Source organism: Culicoides brevitarsis, chromosome 3 (genome assembly GCF_036172545.1).
Source record: "Culicoides brevitarsis isolate CSIRO-B50_1 chromosome 3, AGI_CSIRO_Cbre_v1, whole genome shotgun sequence".
Classification (NCBI taxonomy): domain Eukaryota; kingdom Metazoa; phylum Arthropoda; class Insecta; order Diptera; family Ceratopogonidae; genus Culicoides; species Culicoides brevitarsis.
In genome coordinates, this window is record NC_087087.1 from 24,842,333 (window position 1) to 24,861,517 (window position 19,185).

A 19,185-nucleotide genomic window follows, 5' to 3' on the forward strand; every position below is an offset into this window, starting at 1 on the left:
CGAATAGCAGAGAGCGAGAGAAAATTCGTATCCTGCATCGTTTTTGCGTGTTTCAAAGCCACACGACGACAAAAAAGCATGCTGAGTACCGCATAAATAAAAATCAGATGATATAATGAGAGTCCCGTACGTAGACAAATGTGTGAGAGAATATTTTTGTTATTGTGTTATGCAATGCGAATGATATTTACTTTGGCACAACGACTATCCGACCATTTCATTTCCACGTACACAACGAGTATATTGATCTTTCGGTGGTGCTTTTATTGTTGTTGTTGTTGTAATGATTTTATCTTTGATTCTCTCGTTTGCTGCACAGCATCTCGAGTGTGTGCAAGGATGAATGAAAAATGACAAAGTAAGTGTTTGTGTGTGAGAAAAACTGCTGTTTTTTGCAAGTGATACCAATATGTACCGATTATGTAAGTAACTTGGCTAGGGTCTTCTTTCGAACGTTTTCGATAAATCAACATTTTTCTTCGCAAGACAAAATAAAAAAAAAATGTTGAGCTTTATCGGCAAAGGATGGATCATCACGGATTTCAATAAAAATAAATTTGTTTAAATAAAAATGTTCTTTTAAGGATTTCCTCGATTTTGTTTTCGACTCTAATTCTAATCCTTTTTACCGTAGAGATGGTCGAAAACTGAAACCAGTTAGCTTCAATTGTTTGCCCAAAGCGAGGGTATTGAACTTGGATGATGCATGTGTTTTCCGTTTATTCTGTTTTCAACACAATTCGTTTAAAGCTCAAAATAAAAAAAAAACTCGTTAGGATGTTTCAAAATTTTTATTTTTTTTAATTCAAAAATTTGAGAAAAAGTTTTATTTTTTTAATTTTAAAAATTTGACTTCAGATTTCTATAATTTTTTAAAAATTTAAATGTGAAAAATTATTTTTTTTTCTAAAAAATTATTTTTAATTTTTGTTTGAAACCCAACACAACCCAGTAGACAATTTAAAATTTCTTTTCATTAAAAAAATTGAACAGGCCAAATTTTCAACCCAGTGCATATTTTCAACAATTTTAACCATACTCATATTAAACTTTAGCTAAAAGTTTAATTTTTTTTACAACTTTTTTATTTTTTTAATTTCAAATTTACCCCAATGCATAATTTGAGTTTTTTTTTAATTTTTATTTGTTAAAATTTTTTAAATGTGAACTGGGTAACATTTTTAAATTCACATTGAAAGTTTTAAAAGTGGGTTCTAAAAGCCATAAGTTCATATTTGCATTGGAGATTAATTCAATTTTTTTATTTTAATTTACCCCAATGCACAATTTGAAAATTCTACACATTGTAAATTTCAACCCCAGTACACATTTTAAATTAAGCCGCAATGGAAATATGAATTATGGCTTCACCTTACGAACCACTTTTAGAACTTTTGTCCCAATGTGAATTTAAAAATTTTACCCAGTGCGCATTTCAAAAATTTTAACAACTCGATTTAAAAATAAATTCGAAAAAATTATTAAAAACGATTTTTTTTTCTTTTTTTAATACTGTGAAGTAAAATTAAAAACTTGTGTGTACTTTGACTGAACAATGTGGGCAACCCTACTGACGGATCTAAGGATGCGCCTATCAATTTTCTTCCTTTCAATATCCTTGCAATATTTTCATCTATCCTTTTTGCAGAAAACGAGTGGCATTAAATTCCCAATATATCATGGTTTTGTGGCATTAGGATTTTTTTTCTCTGTTTCCATCACATTATTTGTCGAAATGCACAAAAATACGTTTCTCGTATTTTTTTTTTTTTTTTTTTCAAAGCCGTTTTATTTGTTAATGTGTGCGAGGTTTGGTAAATTGGATTGGAAGGTTTTAATTTTCATTTTCCATCCAAGCAAAGACTTTTTTTGTCAGGCGAAAAGTTGTGCCAAACCACATTCTGGACGAGAAACGAGGAAATATGAATTTTCTCATAAAGTTTTAAGTGAATTGATGTCGGTGAACGACGAAGTAATACAAATCAAATTTACCATAAAATATCACTTTTGACAGGTATGTCGCGTTAACAGAGGAAAGGCAGAAACAGCAGCTGCTCCTGCAACGTGGCGACGAGTGTTATTACTTTGTTGATGTGTTTATGGATGTTCTACACTTTTTTTTCATCATAAATTGATGCCAAATGGCACACGAAAGCAAACAAAACGTACTATTCAAATAACTCACATCCACAAATACGACGACATGGCAGAGAAGACATGACGAAGGAAGAAAAATTGCATCGATGGTATTATTTTCACAAAAGTTTTTTTTTCGGTTATCGCATTTTGAATAATTTAAAATGTTTTCATGTCATTCCGTGTCTGAAGTGTCTTTTAAACCACGTGACTTTTTAAAACCACGTGACTTTATAAAACCATGTGACTTTTTTGAACCACGTGCTTTATAAAACCACATGACTTTTTTGAACCACGTGACTTTTTAAACCACGTGACTATTTTGAACCACGTGACTTTTTTAAACCACGTGACTTTTTAAAACCACGTGACTTTTTGAAATCACGTGACTTTTTTAAACCACGTGACTTTATAAAACCACGTGACTTTATAAAACCACGTGACTTTTTAAAACCACGTGACTTTATAAAACCACGGGACTTTATATAACCACGTGACTTTATAAAACCACGGGACTTTATATAACCACGTGACTTTTTAAAACCACGTGACTTTTTTAAACCATGTAACTTTTTTAAACCATGTAACTTTTTTAAACCACGTAACTTTTTTGAACCACTTGATTTTTTTAAACCACGTGACCAAAATTGAACCAAATTACGCTCATGTCTATGTTTTAAAACCCAAATTTCATCCTTGTTCTCATTTTTCTCAGTTTCCATGTAAGTTATCAAATTGGCAAAAGATGCTGGCATCGCATCGCAATGAAATGGCAAATATTTACAGGTGACTGTGCTCCAAAACAGACAGAAAAAATCAACATCAAATTACAGTTTAATGCAAAAATATGTCACATATCGGTTTGTTCGTTCAATATTTTGTGGCACATTTGATATCACACATCGACATATTATTATTATGTGTCTCATTTTCAGTGTTATTATCATATCATTATTATTATTGCATCAAAACAGATGTACCTATGTATACCGCCGCACCGATGATTTCAATAATATCAATTTCAATATATCGAGTGTTTAGTTTAGATATTGTGGTAAAATCAATTTGTGAGTCCTCGCGTCGTTACCGGCACATCGATATCGGTTTGGGATTTTCGCATTTAAAATTTTAAAATAATAAAATACCGCGCGGAGGAGGTTATGGTTATTTTTAGATAAGTGTTTTTATTGAATTTACTAACGAAGTGAGACAGAATGTACGTGGGAGTAAATTGCACAGCGAAAATCAAGCTTTTTTTCGTAGACTTGAATTTTTTGCAATTATTTTATGATTTACCTCCCTCATCTATTTATAAAGCCTTGAGTGACATTAAAAATTTTTTTTACGGTTGTATGATGAAAAATTATCGTCATGAGGTTTCCTTCTGTCTAGAAAGTCGGTTCAATTTTATTTTGAGATGATTTTTTTTATGGGAAAAAACTAAGAGATTTTTATCTGAACCTTAATAAATTAGTTAAATTATTAAAAAATTTCTTCTTGAATCTTGAAAAGGAATGATTCCTTTTCCAAAATTTTTAAATTTTGAAGAAAAAATTTTTACAAAAATTTTGAAAATTAATAAGGTTGAATATATTAATTTTACAGTTTTTCTTGATAAAAAATTTGATATTTTTTAATAATTTATAATTTGTTAAAAATTGGTAAAAACTTAAATGATACACAAAAAACCTTTTAAAAATTTCACAAAAAATTAGGAAAATAAAAATTTAAAAAATTTTAGACCATTACCTCATTAAGAAAACGCTTCATTCGTAAAAAAATAAATTTTTAGTTTTTCTTCCTAAATCTATCAATTTTACATTAAATTTAAAGGATGATTTGTGTAATTTTGCTAAACCAATATTTCATTCATAACATTTCGGTTGTCAAAATGCATTTGCCAGAATTTCATTTTCCTTCATGACAAATTCTTGGAAAATAAATATGAAAGCATAAAATTCTCTTTACGGCTTAATTTACAACATTCGACATTTCATAAGAGAATATTATTCTACGAATTACTCGAAGTAAAAAATTCAGTCATTATCTGCACTCGTGCGTTTTTGTGCATTATCATGGCAATATTTGCTTTTTAATGGTGATGATGATAATGGCCATTTCTGAGTATTATCACATTCGATCAATATTGTTCTTTCGTCTTTCTGTAACTTGAATGTCGGTCACACGAGATAACTCTTGTTTACTACAGACTCGATGATGACTTGAATCTTTTTTCGTCACTGAAAACACAGACACTTTGATTAATTGGAATGACCTTCGAATCAGCTGTATTTTGTTGTTTTGGTTGTATAAATGAATTAATGAATGGAATGTTCGGTGTCTCCCATATGTGTATCTCTGATAAATAATAATATACGCCGAAACGAGTTGTCTATGCGGCATTATCATTATTGAGATTTTAAGTCAGTCGTTCATTGATCGTTCGTCTAGTTACACGTTTCTCGTTACTCGACGACATGGCGCGTTTAACTATAATTACCATATTTTTAAGCTTTTTTGTGTTTCATCATGGTGATGCGGCAAATATTCTCGCTGTCTTTCCAACACAGATGAAGTCTCATTTTATCGTTGGAAAACATTTGTTGAAGGAATTGGCACTAGCAGGACATGATGTTACCGTTATCTGTCCTTTTAAGATAAAGAATCCGCCGAAGACGTATCACGAGATTACGACAACGATTCCTGATCAGTCCTTCATAGGTGAGATAATAGTTTAGAAGAGATTAGATTAGATATGACTAGACTAAGCTTTGATAAGTTAAGTTGTATCAGTATATCATGGAGAGTTATATAATGCCAGCTGGAGTTCTGATGGCGGAAAATTTATCTGGTTTCGGCTTTGTTAACCGTGCTTTTTGTAGAGCTTTTGCTAATGTTAATTTATTTATTTCATCAATTAAAGATAAAAACATTGTAGTTGGAGGAAAAAGCTCAAAGCATAAAAACCTCATTTTTTCGCTATCATTTAAATTTTGCTGGTCATCCGCCATTTAGCCAAGTTGACATTGACAATATCACAGTACTCCCTCAGATCCATTCAGATCGGGCCCATTCAGTTTAAAATTTCTCTCTCACCTGTAAGGTTAATTTCTTCGTTGGTAAATCAATATCACTCATATCAAAGGTTGAATTAAAGATGCTGATGCAACGGTTCAAAGTAGAGTTTGTCTCAAAAATTAGTCTTAGCTCTCTTCTCTACAAAAGGACATTGTCTTCTTAGGTCGTAGGACGTAATTCAAATGCGTTGCACATATGACTAGAATTTATTTTATCATTGAGGACATCATGGACGAACTTACAACTTGACACTTGACGGATCTGCTCTATAATAGCTATCTGAAAGAAATATTATGATTAAATAATTTAAACATACCTTTTTTGCAGATTACGCAAATGCTGTTTCCAAGACAGAATCCATTGACCCTTCAATGTTCTTCAAGTTCCTCAAATGGGGTATGGATGTTAACGAAGCAACTTTAAAAGATCCTGCTGTTCAAAAATTGATGAAATCCGGCAAAAAATTTGATGTTATGTTGTACGAACTGTTCATTAACGAAGCTATTCTTGGTCTGGCACATCATCTCAAAGTTCCAGTGATTGGCGTCTCCACATTAGGTTTAAGTGCATTTGTCACATATTACACGGGATCCAATAGCCCAAACTCCTTTGTGCCAAACTTGATGCTTGGTTTGCCCGAAGAAATGAGTTTCAAAGAACGTCTCATTAATACAATCGGAAATTTGTATTTCGATGTCATGATGAAAGTTTATTTTGATCCAGCGAATGAAAAGTGTTATCAAGAGAATTTCCCAGATCCAAAGCCAACATTGGACGAATTACGGAGAACTGCTGTTTCCATGGTTTTAACCAACAGTCACATTAGTTTGAATGGTCCGAAACCGTTCATGAGTAACGTTGTTGAAGTTGGAGGAATTCACATTGATGAAAAGCTCAAACCTTTACCTGAAGATCTTCAAAAGTTCCTTGATTCCAGCGATGAAGGTGTCGTTTATTTCTGTATGGGAAGTACTATTAGTCCGAATGCAATGCTACCAGAAAAACGTGATGCTATTATCAAAGGTCTCAGTTCCATCAAGGAAAAAGTCGTATGGAAATGGGATCATGAATCCGGCAAAACAGTTGATCCTACAAAATTTTACACTTCAACATGGTTGCCACAAAATGAAATTCTCGCTCATAAAAATGTCAAACTTTTCATCACGCACGGTGGGCTTCTCGGAACTACAGAAGCCGTTTATCACGGAGTCCCATTAATGGGAATTCCAATGTTTGCCGACCAAAAAACCAACATGGTCAGTTTTCGTCATACCGGATTGGGACTTTTGCTGGAATATACAAATTTAACTGAAACTTCCTTCAAGGAAATGTTGGACGAAATGCTCGCAACTGATAGGTATCAAATTAAAAGTAAAGAAGTTGCTAGGAGATTTAGAGATCGACCATCGAATGCTCTTCAAACAGCAATTTACTGGATAGAGTATGTGGTGCGACACAAAGGTGCTAAATTTATGCAATCATCAGCGTTAAAGTTGAACAATTTGCAATACTACAATTTGGATGTTTATGGATTGATGGCGTTTGTTGTGTTTTTGGTGCTTTATTTGCCGTACAAATTAGTAAAATGTATTTGTTGTCGCCGAAAAACGGGAAAAAGTAAGACTGAGTAACCAGACTTGATGTGATTGAAGTACTTTTTTAAATAAATTTAAAGACAAAGCTGTTGTTATTGTTATTTGTTATCTTGGTCCATCCTTCCAGGATGATATTAGATATTTTGAGTATTTGCAGCTTTTTCAGTGTCTCATTGGTTGAAAGGAACAAAATGCTACAGCAATAGTCGATGTGTGGTTGCAGCAAGGTCTTGTAAAGTAGCAGCTTTGTGTCTTTGTCAAGTTTATTTTTCATCCTGCTCATGAATATTTTTCTTTACAAAATTGATCATTTTTACTGAACATTTGAAAACCTGTGCAAATATCGAATTTTCAACTGATTTTAATAGATTTTTGATATTTTTCAAATAAATTTAGGTAAATTTGAGTATTTTCTTACATTTTAGATACTCGATCTTAAAATCTCGAAAAACAGCAGGAAACCTGAAACATTTTAGGTAGTTATATTAGCCTTACCTTGCTATTTTTGGTTCATATCGTTTTCAATCTTAATGCTCTGTTCTGAATCACTTGCAGCTCCTGTATAAATAAAAAAAAATATTTTGAAATACAAAAAAAAAAACGACAAACCTCAGTAAAAATATTTTAAACCTCTTTCTTTGATTGGTCAATGAAAAACCAATCAAAATCCAGTAAAAGCGCCATCTGTTATCAGTTTCTCTAATTCAACAATTTTTTGTAAGCTGGGACGCCACTCATTGAGTTGTTTGAGTGTCTTCATTTCCCTCCAAAAACCATCTGTTAGATCTCATTTCTAAACAAAGTCGATTCTGAATCGCAAAAAAATCACCTCATATCACGATTAAAAAGTAAATAAATAGCGAGAAAGTGCAACTTGATCATTAATTGACTTTCCGACGTTCTTGTGACAAGTTAGTTTTCGTAAAAATATTAAAAATTTGTGAAAAAAAATTAAAATTAAACAATGACCGAAGTTTTAAATGGAAACGGAGTTTCTCCACTAAAAGTTAATGGAATTTTGAATGGGCATCCCGAGCAGAATGGACATGAAGAAAAAAAGGAACATGACGAGAAGCAATATTTGGATTTGATTCGTCACATCATCGCAAAGGGAGTAAGACGCGGCGATCGTACCGGAGTCGGAACTTTGTCGATTTTTGGTGCCCAAATGCGTTTCAATTTGCGCGAAAGTTTCCCACTTTTGACAACGAAACGAGTTTTCTGGCGTGCCGTTGCTGAGGAGCTCTTGTGGTTCATTCGTGGCTCGACAAATGCCAAAGAATTGCAGGACAAAAATATCCACATTTGGGACGGAAACAGCACGCGCGAATTTTTGGACGGAATGGGATTCACGGATCGCGAAGAAGGAGATTTGGGTCCCGTTTACGGATTCCAATGGCGACACTTTGGCGCCGAATACAAAACATGCCACGACGATTACACCGGACAAGGCATCGATCAGCTGGAAGAAGTTATCAATACGATTAAAACGCGTCCCTGCGATCGTCGTATCATCATGAGTGCCTGGAATGCCATCGATATCCCGAAAATGGCACTGCCCCCATGTCATTGTCTCGTGCAGTTCTATGTCGCTAATGGCGAGCTTTCGTGCATGTTGTACCAAAGATCAGCTGATATGGGACTCGGAGTGCCTTTCAATATTGCCAGTTATGCACTTTTGACCTACATGATTGCTCATATTTGTGGATTGAAGGTAAGAAATCTTTTTTTTTTTTTTTTTTTTCGAAAAATAGGAAATTTAAAGTTTTTTCGTTTCAGCCTGGAGACTTCATTCATACAACAGGCGACACCCATGTCTATTTGAATCACGTTGAGCCATTGAAAGAGCAACTCGCACGTGAACCAAGACCATTCCCAACGCTAAAAATTAAACGAAAGGTCACCAATATCGATGATTTTAAATTCGAGGACTTTGAAATCGAAAATTATCAACCTTATCCAAAGATTAACATGGAAATGGCTGTTTGAGCAGAAGTTCCTTCAAAGCATCACATTGTATTCCACATTTAAATAGTATTTAAGAACAGGTTTCATCGCATTTAGAGCTTAGATTCAATACAAATAATCGAGTATTTTGGCCCGAAAAAAGTTTTGACAGAAAAAATTTATTAAAAAAATGTCAAAATTTTACAAAATTTTAATTTTTAAAATTTTTAGGTTTAAATTACTTTAAAAATGGAAATTTTTAGTATTTAAAACTTAAAATTTGGTCAAAACGCTGAAAAAAATTTAAATAAATATGTTAAAATAAATGTTAATTTGTATTATTTTTAGCATAAAATTACTTTAAAAATTAAAATTTCAATAAAATTTTGACATTTATTATGAATTTTAGCTGTCAAAACTATTTTATGGCCTCAACCCAAGAAATTATAAACAAAACATTTTTACCTTTTTTTTATATTTCCACTTCCGGATCTGTCAATGAACTTGTCAGAAGAAAACTGACCTGAGGTACGCTAATCCTTGAATTTTTTCATGAAAAGTTGATAATAAGTGCAAATTTCTATGGAAATTTACTTTTTAATGCACTGATAAATTTTAAAGTCGTAAATTAATCTAAATTTGTTGACTCCTGAACTTTGGCAATCAGGAAATATCAAGAATACTCAATAGATTTTACTATTTGTTTACTTTTTGAGATAAGATTTTCTAAAAAATTCTTATCTCTCATTCATTAATCAGCTGATAATAATTACCGAATTACATGCAATTCCAACTAATTGGCGCTTAATTCTCTTTAATTTTGTTTTTTCTTGTTTTTCAGTTTTTTCGATGTTTGAGTTTTACTTTTGCAGCACTTTGAACAGCAAAATTTGACAGAAAATTTCAAGAGTTTCCAAGAAATCCACAAAATGGCGGCAAAAAATGCTAAAACATCGAAAGAATGTCTTTGGAAAAAGTTCAAATCCTTTCCAGAGTATTGCAAATGTGGCGCTCCATGATGTTTCAAGACATATTCCACCCAAAAAACGGCAGTGTCTAATGCTGATGATACCCGATCGCGGTATTTGTCGGATAAGGCTTTCACTGTTTCACGATATCTGATGAAAATTTCAAGTTAGCTTCAAGCAAACTGTTTTTAATTTTTCAAAAACTTACTTTTGATTCGTCAACATGTCGTTAACCATTTCCGTAAAACTTTCTTCTGTAACTTCAGAAACCTTAAAAGCTCGTCCCCATCCATCTTCTTCAATTTTTTCAGAATTTCTCATTTGATCAGCAAAAAATGGACTTGCCAATAATGGGACTTGATGATACTTTGCTTCGCCTAATCCTCCAGCGCCCCCATGTCCAATGAACAATTTGACATTTGGATGTGCTAAAATTGAGTCTTGTGGCAGCCATTTTTGAGCAAATACGTTCTTAGGGAGACGAGATTTGTCGTCAATTTCCCATTTGAGAACAATTCGATGCTTTAATTTGGAAAGAACTTTTAACATGATGTCGATTTTTTCTGGTTCAACTCCTGAAACTTCAACGTTTGATCCGAAAGTCCATAAAATAGCGCCCTCTGTAGCTTCATCCAGGAACTTTTTCAAATCACCTGTTAATGGAGTTGGCTTCGTCTTGATTTGAATCCCGCCAACTTCAATTTCGGTGGGTAAAAGAGGACGAATGACGCCTGAATCAGAATGATGTCCATTGAGAAAGATCAAGGAGATGTTTCTCTTCATTTCGTCATAAGAACGATATCTGTCGGATGGCCAAAATTTCTCATAATCTGCTTGGTTCATGTAATTTATGATGAAAGCCATGATGTATTCATAAATATTCATCAGGAAATTTTTCACACGTTGCCAAAAGTTCATAGTTCCGTTGATACCCAGCATTTGAGAAGAAACTGTTGCTGGAAGTGAATGCGATCCAACATGTTGTCGATTCAACAACATATTTCCCATGGGTGACAAAGCCACATATGGCACCTTAAAATGATCCGCTAATCCTAATTGAACATCATTCAACATCACGCTGAGAAATATGATCAAATCAAATTTGGCACTTTTCATCATTTCCCGCACTAACTCAGACTCCAACGTATCAATTGCAGTTTTTCGAAAATATTGTGAAGCTATTTTCATAAATTTAAAGGAAAATTGTCCAGATGCCATTAGTTCCTTCAATTCATCACTGAAGCTGTCAACAGGTACAACAACATTCGTAAAGTTGGCAGTGTCCTTGCCAAATTTGTAATTCGTTAAGGTTAGAACTTGATGACCTCTAGCAGCGAGCTCTTCACATATTGGCAAGGCAAGAAGAACGTGAGATTTTCCAGGAGATTGTAAGTAACAAAGTATGCGAGCTCCATCAATGCAGGAAGTAGAAATCGCTAAAAAAGCGAATAACAGAAGGAACTTCATTGTGACTGTCTATCAATGAAATTAGAAGCCAACTGGATGTGAAGTGAACCCTTGAATTGATATGGCATATCGCGTTAGAGATAAGATTCGATTCACTTATCGATAAGCAAAAGATCTTCAAACTCTTAAGGTAAGTTTTGAATTTCAAATGAATAAATTTTTAATTTGAAGCGAACTAAAAAGTGTGAAACAAGGAAATTCCGTGAGAAGTCGAGACTCGATTTTACTGACTTTAATCGTGCTTAGAATTTACTTAGAACTCTTTGAAGCCATTTTGAACCTTCTTGGTTAATTAAAAGGTACCGATTTGGGATGACAGGTTAAAAGCTAAGACATCATTTTTGACCCAGTTTACAATACCTCCTTCTAAAATCTCATTGCAAGCCCTTAGAAGCCCTAACTTACCCATTAGATGAATATTTTATAAAATTTGAGAATGTTCAAGATGAACACCAAAAATCTCCCACATGAAGACTTTGATCCGTGACATTGCTCCAGATAAGAAGAATTCCAATTGTCAATACACTCTTTGATTGATTGAAACATTTCTCTTGTATTCAATTCAAAAAAAAAATCAGTTGTCATCTCACCTACACGACAAACCGTTGTTCGTTCGCTCTTCACATGAATTGGCAGATTTCTTTCTTTCACTTGACAGATTCTTTTGTTTTTAACACATTTTTTGATCGACATTTTTTTCGCCAAGTAATTGATCAATGCGTTCCGATACGTTCTGTTTCATTCTTCTTCACCTTTTGTAATAGTTCATCTTTCTTTTCTTTCTCTTCCTTTTTTGTTGTTTGGATGTTTTTGCGAACATTCTTTTTCAAGCGACTCTCGCCCAATTACAAAAGTAAAGCACCAAAAATCGTCTGTCCGTGTAATGATCAAAAGCATACTTGACAAGTTTCATTCGCCTCCGGCAAATCTGTTTGATTCACACTCACTGACCGCGTTGTTACTTATTATTTTTATTCTGTTATTTATTCTTGCGATCAATTTTTTTACCATCAAAATATTCTGAAACAGTTACACAATTTTCGTTTTTTTTTTTGGCTTGTACTTACTCTTCCAATTCAATTACACTTTTTTTTTGCGTAATCGGATGTGTTTCATCAAAATAAATTTCGTCGTACAACATGGCTCGATAATGATAATAATTGACCGGTTTTTTTGTACACTTCTTCTTTTCGCTTATGATTCTCTTCTATGGTACAAGAAGACAACTAAGTATTTCTTCTAGTGCACATGATCACTTACCATTTATGTTCCGATGGATGGATGGTGAATTTTAATATTTAGTTTAAAAGTCGTCGGAGATGTTTAGAGATTGTGATAATAGCGGATTTTTTTAGCAATGTTTAATGAGAGATTGTTATTCATTAAGACATCATGAATAGTAACTCAAACACTTTTAATCAGTTTCATTTTAAATTTAATCATTCGAAAGTGAATCCAAACTGAGTCATTTGTATAGAAGAAGAGAAATTTATCACGAGATTATTGTTTACTAATAAACTCATCAGAGAAATCGATGACTAACGATAAAACTCTCAATTTCAGATGCGACGATATGACAATAAAATTAGTAAGAAAGGCAAATATCTATTGACCGGTTTTCATAAAGATAACAAAGGGTTACTTCTTGGATCCAGAATTTGGAGGATATCGGCTTAGAAAAATCTACAAGTTCTTACAAAAATCGGACTAACTGATTTAGATAGGTGTAGTTCGTAAGATCACAATAGGTCTTTGGACCTTCACTTGGAGCTAATTAACGAAACTAACGATTTTTTTTAAATATCCTCAGAGCCAAGGAACCTCAAAACCAAAGAAAACAGGTAAGTACAATACTTGTGAAATTGAAATCTGGATACAGAAACTTAACGAAAAAAATATCTTGGTGTGATAATTGATGACAAACTTAATTTAAAGAAAAATGCACAACATGTTAAACAAAAGATGTCAAAAATGGTTGGTTTTCTAAATGAAAATAGAAAAAAATTTCCACAAGAAACAAAACTGACATTATACAAATGAATGGTTGCAGCCCAGTTGGAGAAAGCACTGTTTGTCAAATATTACCAACTATATACGTCTATCAACGTATATCGTTTAATGTTTTGATACTAATTTTTAAGGCAACAAAAAATCAACTTCCGAATTACTTGGCTGTGAGTATTGAGAAAAAGACCAAGACAAGAAATTTCGTTCAATGAACAACATTCAGTGTGGTACAACGGTGTCAGACTTTTTAATGAAATGTCGAAACAATATAAAACAGACTGAGATAGTATTCAAGAATTTAAAAGAAACGCTTTGAATTACGTGAAAAGTGCAATAAATGTGAACGTTTAAAAGTATACCTGCCCAAATCATCGCAAGATGGACCTGATATCAAGAACCACAACATTATCACACAAAAGGCGAGACAAATTTTTAATCAACCAAAGGGATGCGAAAGACCATAAGATTAATTTGCCCGCAAATTCTAGCCTAGTCCCAGGCTTAGCTGCTTCAAAAACAATAACCATGATTTTGAAATTTTTCATTTTCCCATTTGAAGCTTTGAAGATTCGCTTAGTGTTTTATGTATGATGACGTCTTAATCACATATTATGGAAAAACTTCATTCCGTATAATGCAAATAATTTCACATATAGAGTTGAGAGCAGTTGACCTCGTCAGTGAACTAATAACACGATAACATCAAAAGCCAAAGTCAGAATCAACAGATGATAGAGAAGCATCTTCTTTATCTTTCAAGCTATGACAGAACTTGAGATGATGTAATGAATTCGTCATACTTGCTTAAGAACTTAAGAACGTAAGGATTACAAAAAGCTCAAATATTGCAGCTGATCACGGTTAAGAGACACCAAATCGTTTAAAATACCATTTAAACAATAAACGAAACTTCTGTATTTTTTTCTTGCAGCTATTAAAGACCTATAACGCTAATAAATAAAGTGCTGATAATGACTAGGATGACACATAATTCTGATAAAAATTACTTATCTCACAAAATTGATTCTGCAACTCATCAATAAATCCACGAAAGAATTTAATTTGCTGACAAAGTCAATGTCCTTCCTATACATTCCCATCCTCAAAAGAAGACACATTTGAGTCGATGTGTAAAAATTAATGACAAATCATAGTTGTAGTAGCACACAAAGAGCATCCACCACGACGATACACACGATAATAATAAATAGTTATAAATAAAAGTTGAGGAAAAAAAAAAGAAAACAAAACAAAAAAAGAATCTCTATTATCAATCTTCATGTAGTACAAACACGACACGAAAATGAAATGGAAGAAACAAGTGTAAAGCTAGTCAGTAAGTAAGTAAGTAACTAGATGGATTGGAACTATGCTATGGCAATTCTACTCTTCTTCTTCATCATCACCATACTTACATGTCCATAAGTTTAACATACATTTCCGAACGATCGCTGCTGTTGTTGTTGCTGTTTTGTGTCGCGTACATCAATTTTTTCTTCTTTTTTTTTGTTTCTCGTATTCACGCGTTGTACTACATGTCTCGTCGTCGTTGTCGATGTTGTTTCACTTAAGAAGAGAACGTCCGAGGAACGAGAAGTCACTCTAACATCAGTTTGAAATCGACAGTCGTGGAATTCGGATCAAAATTGCAAAAAAAAAAATTAATAGAAGAAATTCCTTCGTCTCGTGAGCGATTTCACTTTCAACAAGTTTTAGTTTGTGTTCTGCATTCCAATCATGACGATCATCCTGCGATGCAATTCCGTGCTAATCATGCTAATTTTCTGCGTAACGGCTTCGAATTCAGAACCGTCACAAAGTGCCAACAGTTTCTACGAAAAGGTCGATTTTAACGAGAAATTGGATTATAACAAAGTAAAAATGACAAAATTGCGTCTTTTGTTGCTCGGAGAACTTTTTAAGCACGAAAATGCATTGGTAAGATTTAAAGTTGTTAATTCGGAAGAATTTTGTGTCAATCATTTTTTTTTTCTATCGTCGTGAATTATGCAGCCTTCGTTCAATGCACAATCGCAATCCGTCTATATCAACACGAAAAATTGTTCCTGCAAAAATAATCCGTGCACCGCAGTGTCGAATGAAATCACACCGAGCTACAGACGGTGAGTGAATCTTCATTTGTTTTTATCTTGATAACCGTGTGAGTGTGCAAAGTAGGAAGGTTGATTAATGAATTGCTAAGTAAGTAAGTGGAGTTTTATGATTGTTATGCACTTTTAATAACAATCATTTAGTGACGCGACGAAGATGGTTAATTGATGATTCAAAAGGGATTGTGGCATCAATCAATTGTCTCTTTTTAATTCCTTTTAAATTCTAGTTGGGCGTGGGAAAAAATTGTTATGCATAAAATCTTACAAAGGAAGATGAGAAAAATACTTTTGAGACTTAAAAATTTGTTTATCAAAAAGTCTCGCAAAGCAAGAGGAACTTCTTCGGCAAATTCTTCGACATAAAAATTTATTATCCCGATGGGATTCAATACAAACATGTTTCGTATTAATTTATAAATACAAAAGAAGATAATGAAAAAGTGTTAAGGGGACTCATAAGAGTTTCATTAAAAATTAATGAATGATAATAATTTTTAATTTTTTTAAATTTATATTAAACCTAAATTTTTGGCGTTTAAGCATGAAAATTTGAAAAAATTCTCTCAGGTTTCTAAAATTAAATAAACGAAAATGAGATAAAAAAAAATCGGTTTAATTTAAAAATTAAAATTTAATTAAAAAATTAATACTTTACTTTCGTTTTCGTTATTTAAAAATTCTTCCTGGTCATCAAAAAAAATAGATAATTTTTTTTTAAATAGACAAATTTTAAAAATTTAGTTTAGAATTCCACTAGAATTATTTTTGATTTTTTGAAAGCGCTTTCAAAATATTTTTTGAATAAAAAAATAAATAAAAAAATTTAAATAAAATATAAAATTATTTTTTTTTATTTTTGGTTATTTTTCTAAATTTATTAAAAATCATGAATTTTTAATTTTTAATTTTTTTTTTGTTACTTTAGTTCTTTTTAATTTTGAGTCAACATTTTTGACAAATTTTTATTTATAAAATTTAAATAAAAAAAAATATAAAAATTTCCTAAAGAATTAATTTTTTGTTACAAAAATATTAGTTATTTGCTTATTAATTAATTATTTTTTTTAATTTAATTTTTAAATGAATTTTAATTTTTTTTCATAAAAAAATTTATATTTTTAAAAATTAATTTTTTAAAAATTAATTTAAAAAAAATTAAGCTATTTTTGCTCAATTAATTAATTATTATTTTCTAATTTAATTTTTAAATGAATTTTAATTTTTTTTCATAAAAAAATTATATTTTTAAAAATTAATTTTTTAAGGAAAAATTAAAAAAAAAAATTAAGCTATTTTTGCTCAAAATTAATTATTTTTTAATTTTAATTTTTAAATTTTTTTCATAAAAAAATTAAATTTTTAAAAATTAATTTTTTAAGGAAAAATTTTCAATTACTGAAGATTTCAATATGTGATTTTTAGTAGCTTATTTTTGTTTTATTTTTTTTTGCAAAGCTTCAGAAATATTTTTTAAAAATTAAATTAAAAATATTTTTTAAAAATAATTTTTAATTTTTTTTTTCAATTTTGAATTTAAGTTTCACTCAATTAATGAACATCCTTATGATAAAAAAAAATCATCTTTATGTTTTATATCTAAATGATACTTATGACCGATTTTTGCGCGTATTTTTGCTACATCTTTATAAAGGTGATGATTTAATACTGAACCTAAATACGACAGGAATTAATAAACAAAAGCCAAAAAGGTTAATTTTGCGCGAGTATCGCGTCTGTGTGTTTAACAATTCTAACGTTTCTTCATATCTTCGTTCGTTATTAAATTTTTATATTTTTTTGATATTTACTTTTTTTTTCTCTGTTTTTGTTGTTATTTTTATTCTCGATGGGTCATCCACGTTCTTCCTTCTACACACACTTGACTTGAAGTGTTCAATGATCTTTTGAATTACTTTGCCACCAAGAAGTTGAAACATGTAACAAAGAGAAAAATTACCGCGTAGTGATTAGTGATGTCATAAAAATTTATATTTTTTTATTGTGTTGCCGTCATTCTTGCATCTTTTGCTGCAACATTTTACAATTTATTACTCTTCTAATCCAGATTTATTTCTTTTTAATTTTTTCGCAGCAATTTGTTCACGAGTTGCACTGATTTTTGCTGCACCAAAGCCAAGAGATCCGTGAACGGAGCGTCATTTAATAAGTTTTTCGAGGCAGAATCGACCAAATGGAATCGATTTTCGTGGCGAAAAGTCGCTGAAATGTGCGGAAAAAGCAATGCAAAGGATTTTGTTCCGTACGTGATGCATCGGAAAGGCACGGAACCACTTTGTAGTGGCGTGATGTTGAGTAGCAAAGTTATTTTGACGACAGCCCGATGCGTTTATGAGTGAGTTTTATTTGATTTTTTAAAGATTTTTAATATTTTTTGGTTTTTTTAGTACTTCAATTTGGGATTTAGCTGTGAAAATCGAACACAAAGGACTTGAACAAGAAAATTTCAAATTAATTCGAAAGATGGTTCATAGTAACTTCAAACCGGAAGACGGACAATATTCACATGATGTCGTAAGTGACCTTGAATGACCTTGAAATGCCAAAAATTAAAGAAAAATAATTAAAAATCACATTTTAGGCCCTTTTAGTCTTGGATAAAGAACTCAAAACCATCACAAACGGCGATTATATGTGCTTACCATCCTCTAATGCTCATTCCGAATCATGCTACTTCCGTCACACTCCTAGTCAATCCCCGATAAAAGTCTTTCCAACAACAAATTGTGATAAAAATCTGCAATTATCGGATTTTCAAACGAATTTATACTTAAATAATGGAAGTTTTTGTGCTGTTTCGTCCTATTCTGACACCATAAGTCCCTTATTAGGTGCCCAACCGCTCACTTGTATCCCAAATTTATCCAGAAATTCGGTGAAAGTCTCGAAAAAAGAACACATCGCAGGACTTTTAACTCGATTTTGGCCTAAAACACGAGAAACTGATGCAACTTTCGCTTTTGTTGATGTCTCCAAGTACGTGGATTGGATAAATTTACAGATGAATAAACTTTACTCCTAAATATTTTTTTTTAATTTTAATTTTTTTTTGTTAAGTACTTAAATAATTAATAAATAATAATTATGAATAAATAAAAAAAATGTATTTTTATTTTATTTTATTTATTTATTTCAATGCAAATATATTACGAAATTTTTAAGTTGTAATACTATGTCCACAATCATTTTTTTTATCATTAATTTAATTTTTAGTTCTTTTTTTTACAGTAGAATAAAATCTGAACTTTCATTCTTTTTTTTCCTAATTTTTCTAAGCTACAATGCATAATGATGAGCCTACAGCTTTTTTTTCAGCTTTTCAATTCTGAGTGGACATTGATTTTTATTTAACATAAAAGTTACACTTAAATTTTTCCTTTTTCATTATTTTACATTGATCGATTATTTTCTACTGATTTTTTTTTTTTCAATTTTCATGTTGATTTCAAATTATTTTTTTAATTAATTATTCTTTGAATATAAATCATTAAAATTAATAAAGGATTACACATTTTTTTTATAAAGACAATGTCTTTCAATTAATAATAATATATGTTTATATAATGATAACTAAGATAATAATTAATTATAAAGATATATGATGTAATTATAATAAAATATTACTAAATATAGTCTTCTAATAGTTTCATTGTTAAACTAAAATTTAACTTTAATTTATCACAATTTAAGTTTAGTCTCTCATATAATAATATTAATTAATTTGTTATTCATTATTTTTAATTTTTTTATTGTTAATAAATGTTTTTAATAATAAATAGTAATAAAATTTATTACTTTTAAACATAATTTATTATAATTTATATTATTTTATAATAAATTATATGTTTAAAAATT

General features: G+C 31.2%; 4 protein-coding genes across 4 annotated transcripts; 3 read left to right on the forward strand and 1 right to left on the reverse strand.

Annotated features, from left to right (window-relative positions):
- The first annotated feature begins 4,582 nt into the window (after positions 1-4,582).
- On the forward strand, positions 4,583-6,889 carry LOC134834347 (UDP-glycosyltransferase UGT5-like). The gene is made up of 2 exons (XM_063848979.1): positions 4,583-4,857; positions 5,542-6,889. Exons 1-2 carry the CDS (start codon positions 4,614-4,616, stop codon positions 6,843-6,845), a joined length of 1,548 nt encoding a protein of 515 aa, XP_063705049.1. The 5' UTR covers positions 4,583-4,613; the 3' UTR covers positions 6,846-6,889.
- A 704-nt stretch (positions 6,890-7,593) lies between these two features.
- Positions 7,594-9,120, forward strand: LOC134836141 (thymidylate synthase). Its single transcript, XM_063851373.1, has 2 exons — positions 7,594-8,523; positions 8,589-9,120. The coding sequence occupies exons 1-2, from the start codon at positions 7,774-7,776 to the stop codon at positions 8,796-8,798; spliced, it is 960 nt and encodes a 319-aa protein (XP_063707443.1). The 5' UTR covers positions 7,594-7,773; the 3' UTR covers positions 8,799-9,120.
- Positions 9,121-9,333: 213 nt separating this feature from the next.
- Positions 9,334-11,207, reverse strand: LOC134836140 (UDP-glycosyltransferase UGT5-like). The gene is made up of 2 exons (XM_063851372.1): positions 9,933-11,207; positions 9,334-9,874 (listed from the first exon to the last, which is right to left on the reverse strand). The coding sequence occupies exons 1-2, from the start codon at positions 11,189-11,191 to the stop codon at positions 9,571-9,573; spliced, it is 1,563 nt and encodes a 520-aa protein (XP_063707442.1). The 5' UTR covers positions 11,192-11,207; the 3' UTR covers positions 9,334-9,570.
- Positions 11,208-17,537: 6,330 nt separating this feature from the next.
- LOC134835406 (uncharacterized) lies at positions 17,538-18,352 on the forward strand. The gene is made up of 3 exons (XM_063850282.1): positions 17,538-17,665; positions 17,718-17,844; positions 17,912-18,352. The coding sequence occupies exons 1-3, from the start codon at positions 17,538-17,540 to the stop codon at positions 18,350-18,352; spliced, it is 696 nt and encodes a 231-aa protein (XP_063706352.1).
- The last annotated feature ends 833 nt before the right edge of the window (positions 18,353-19,185 follow it).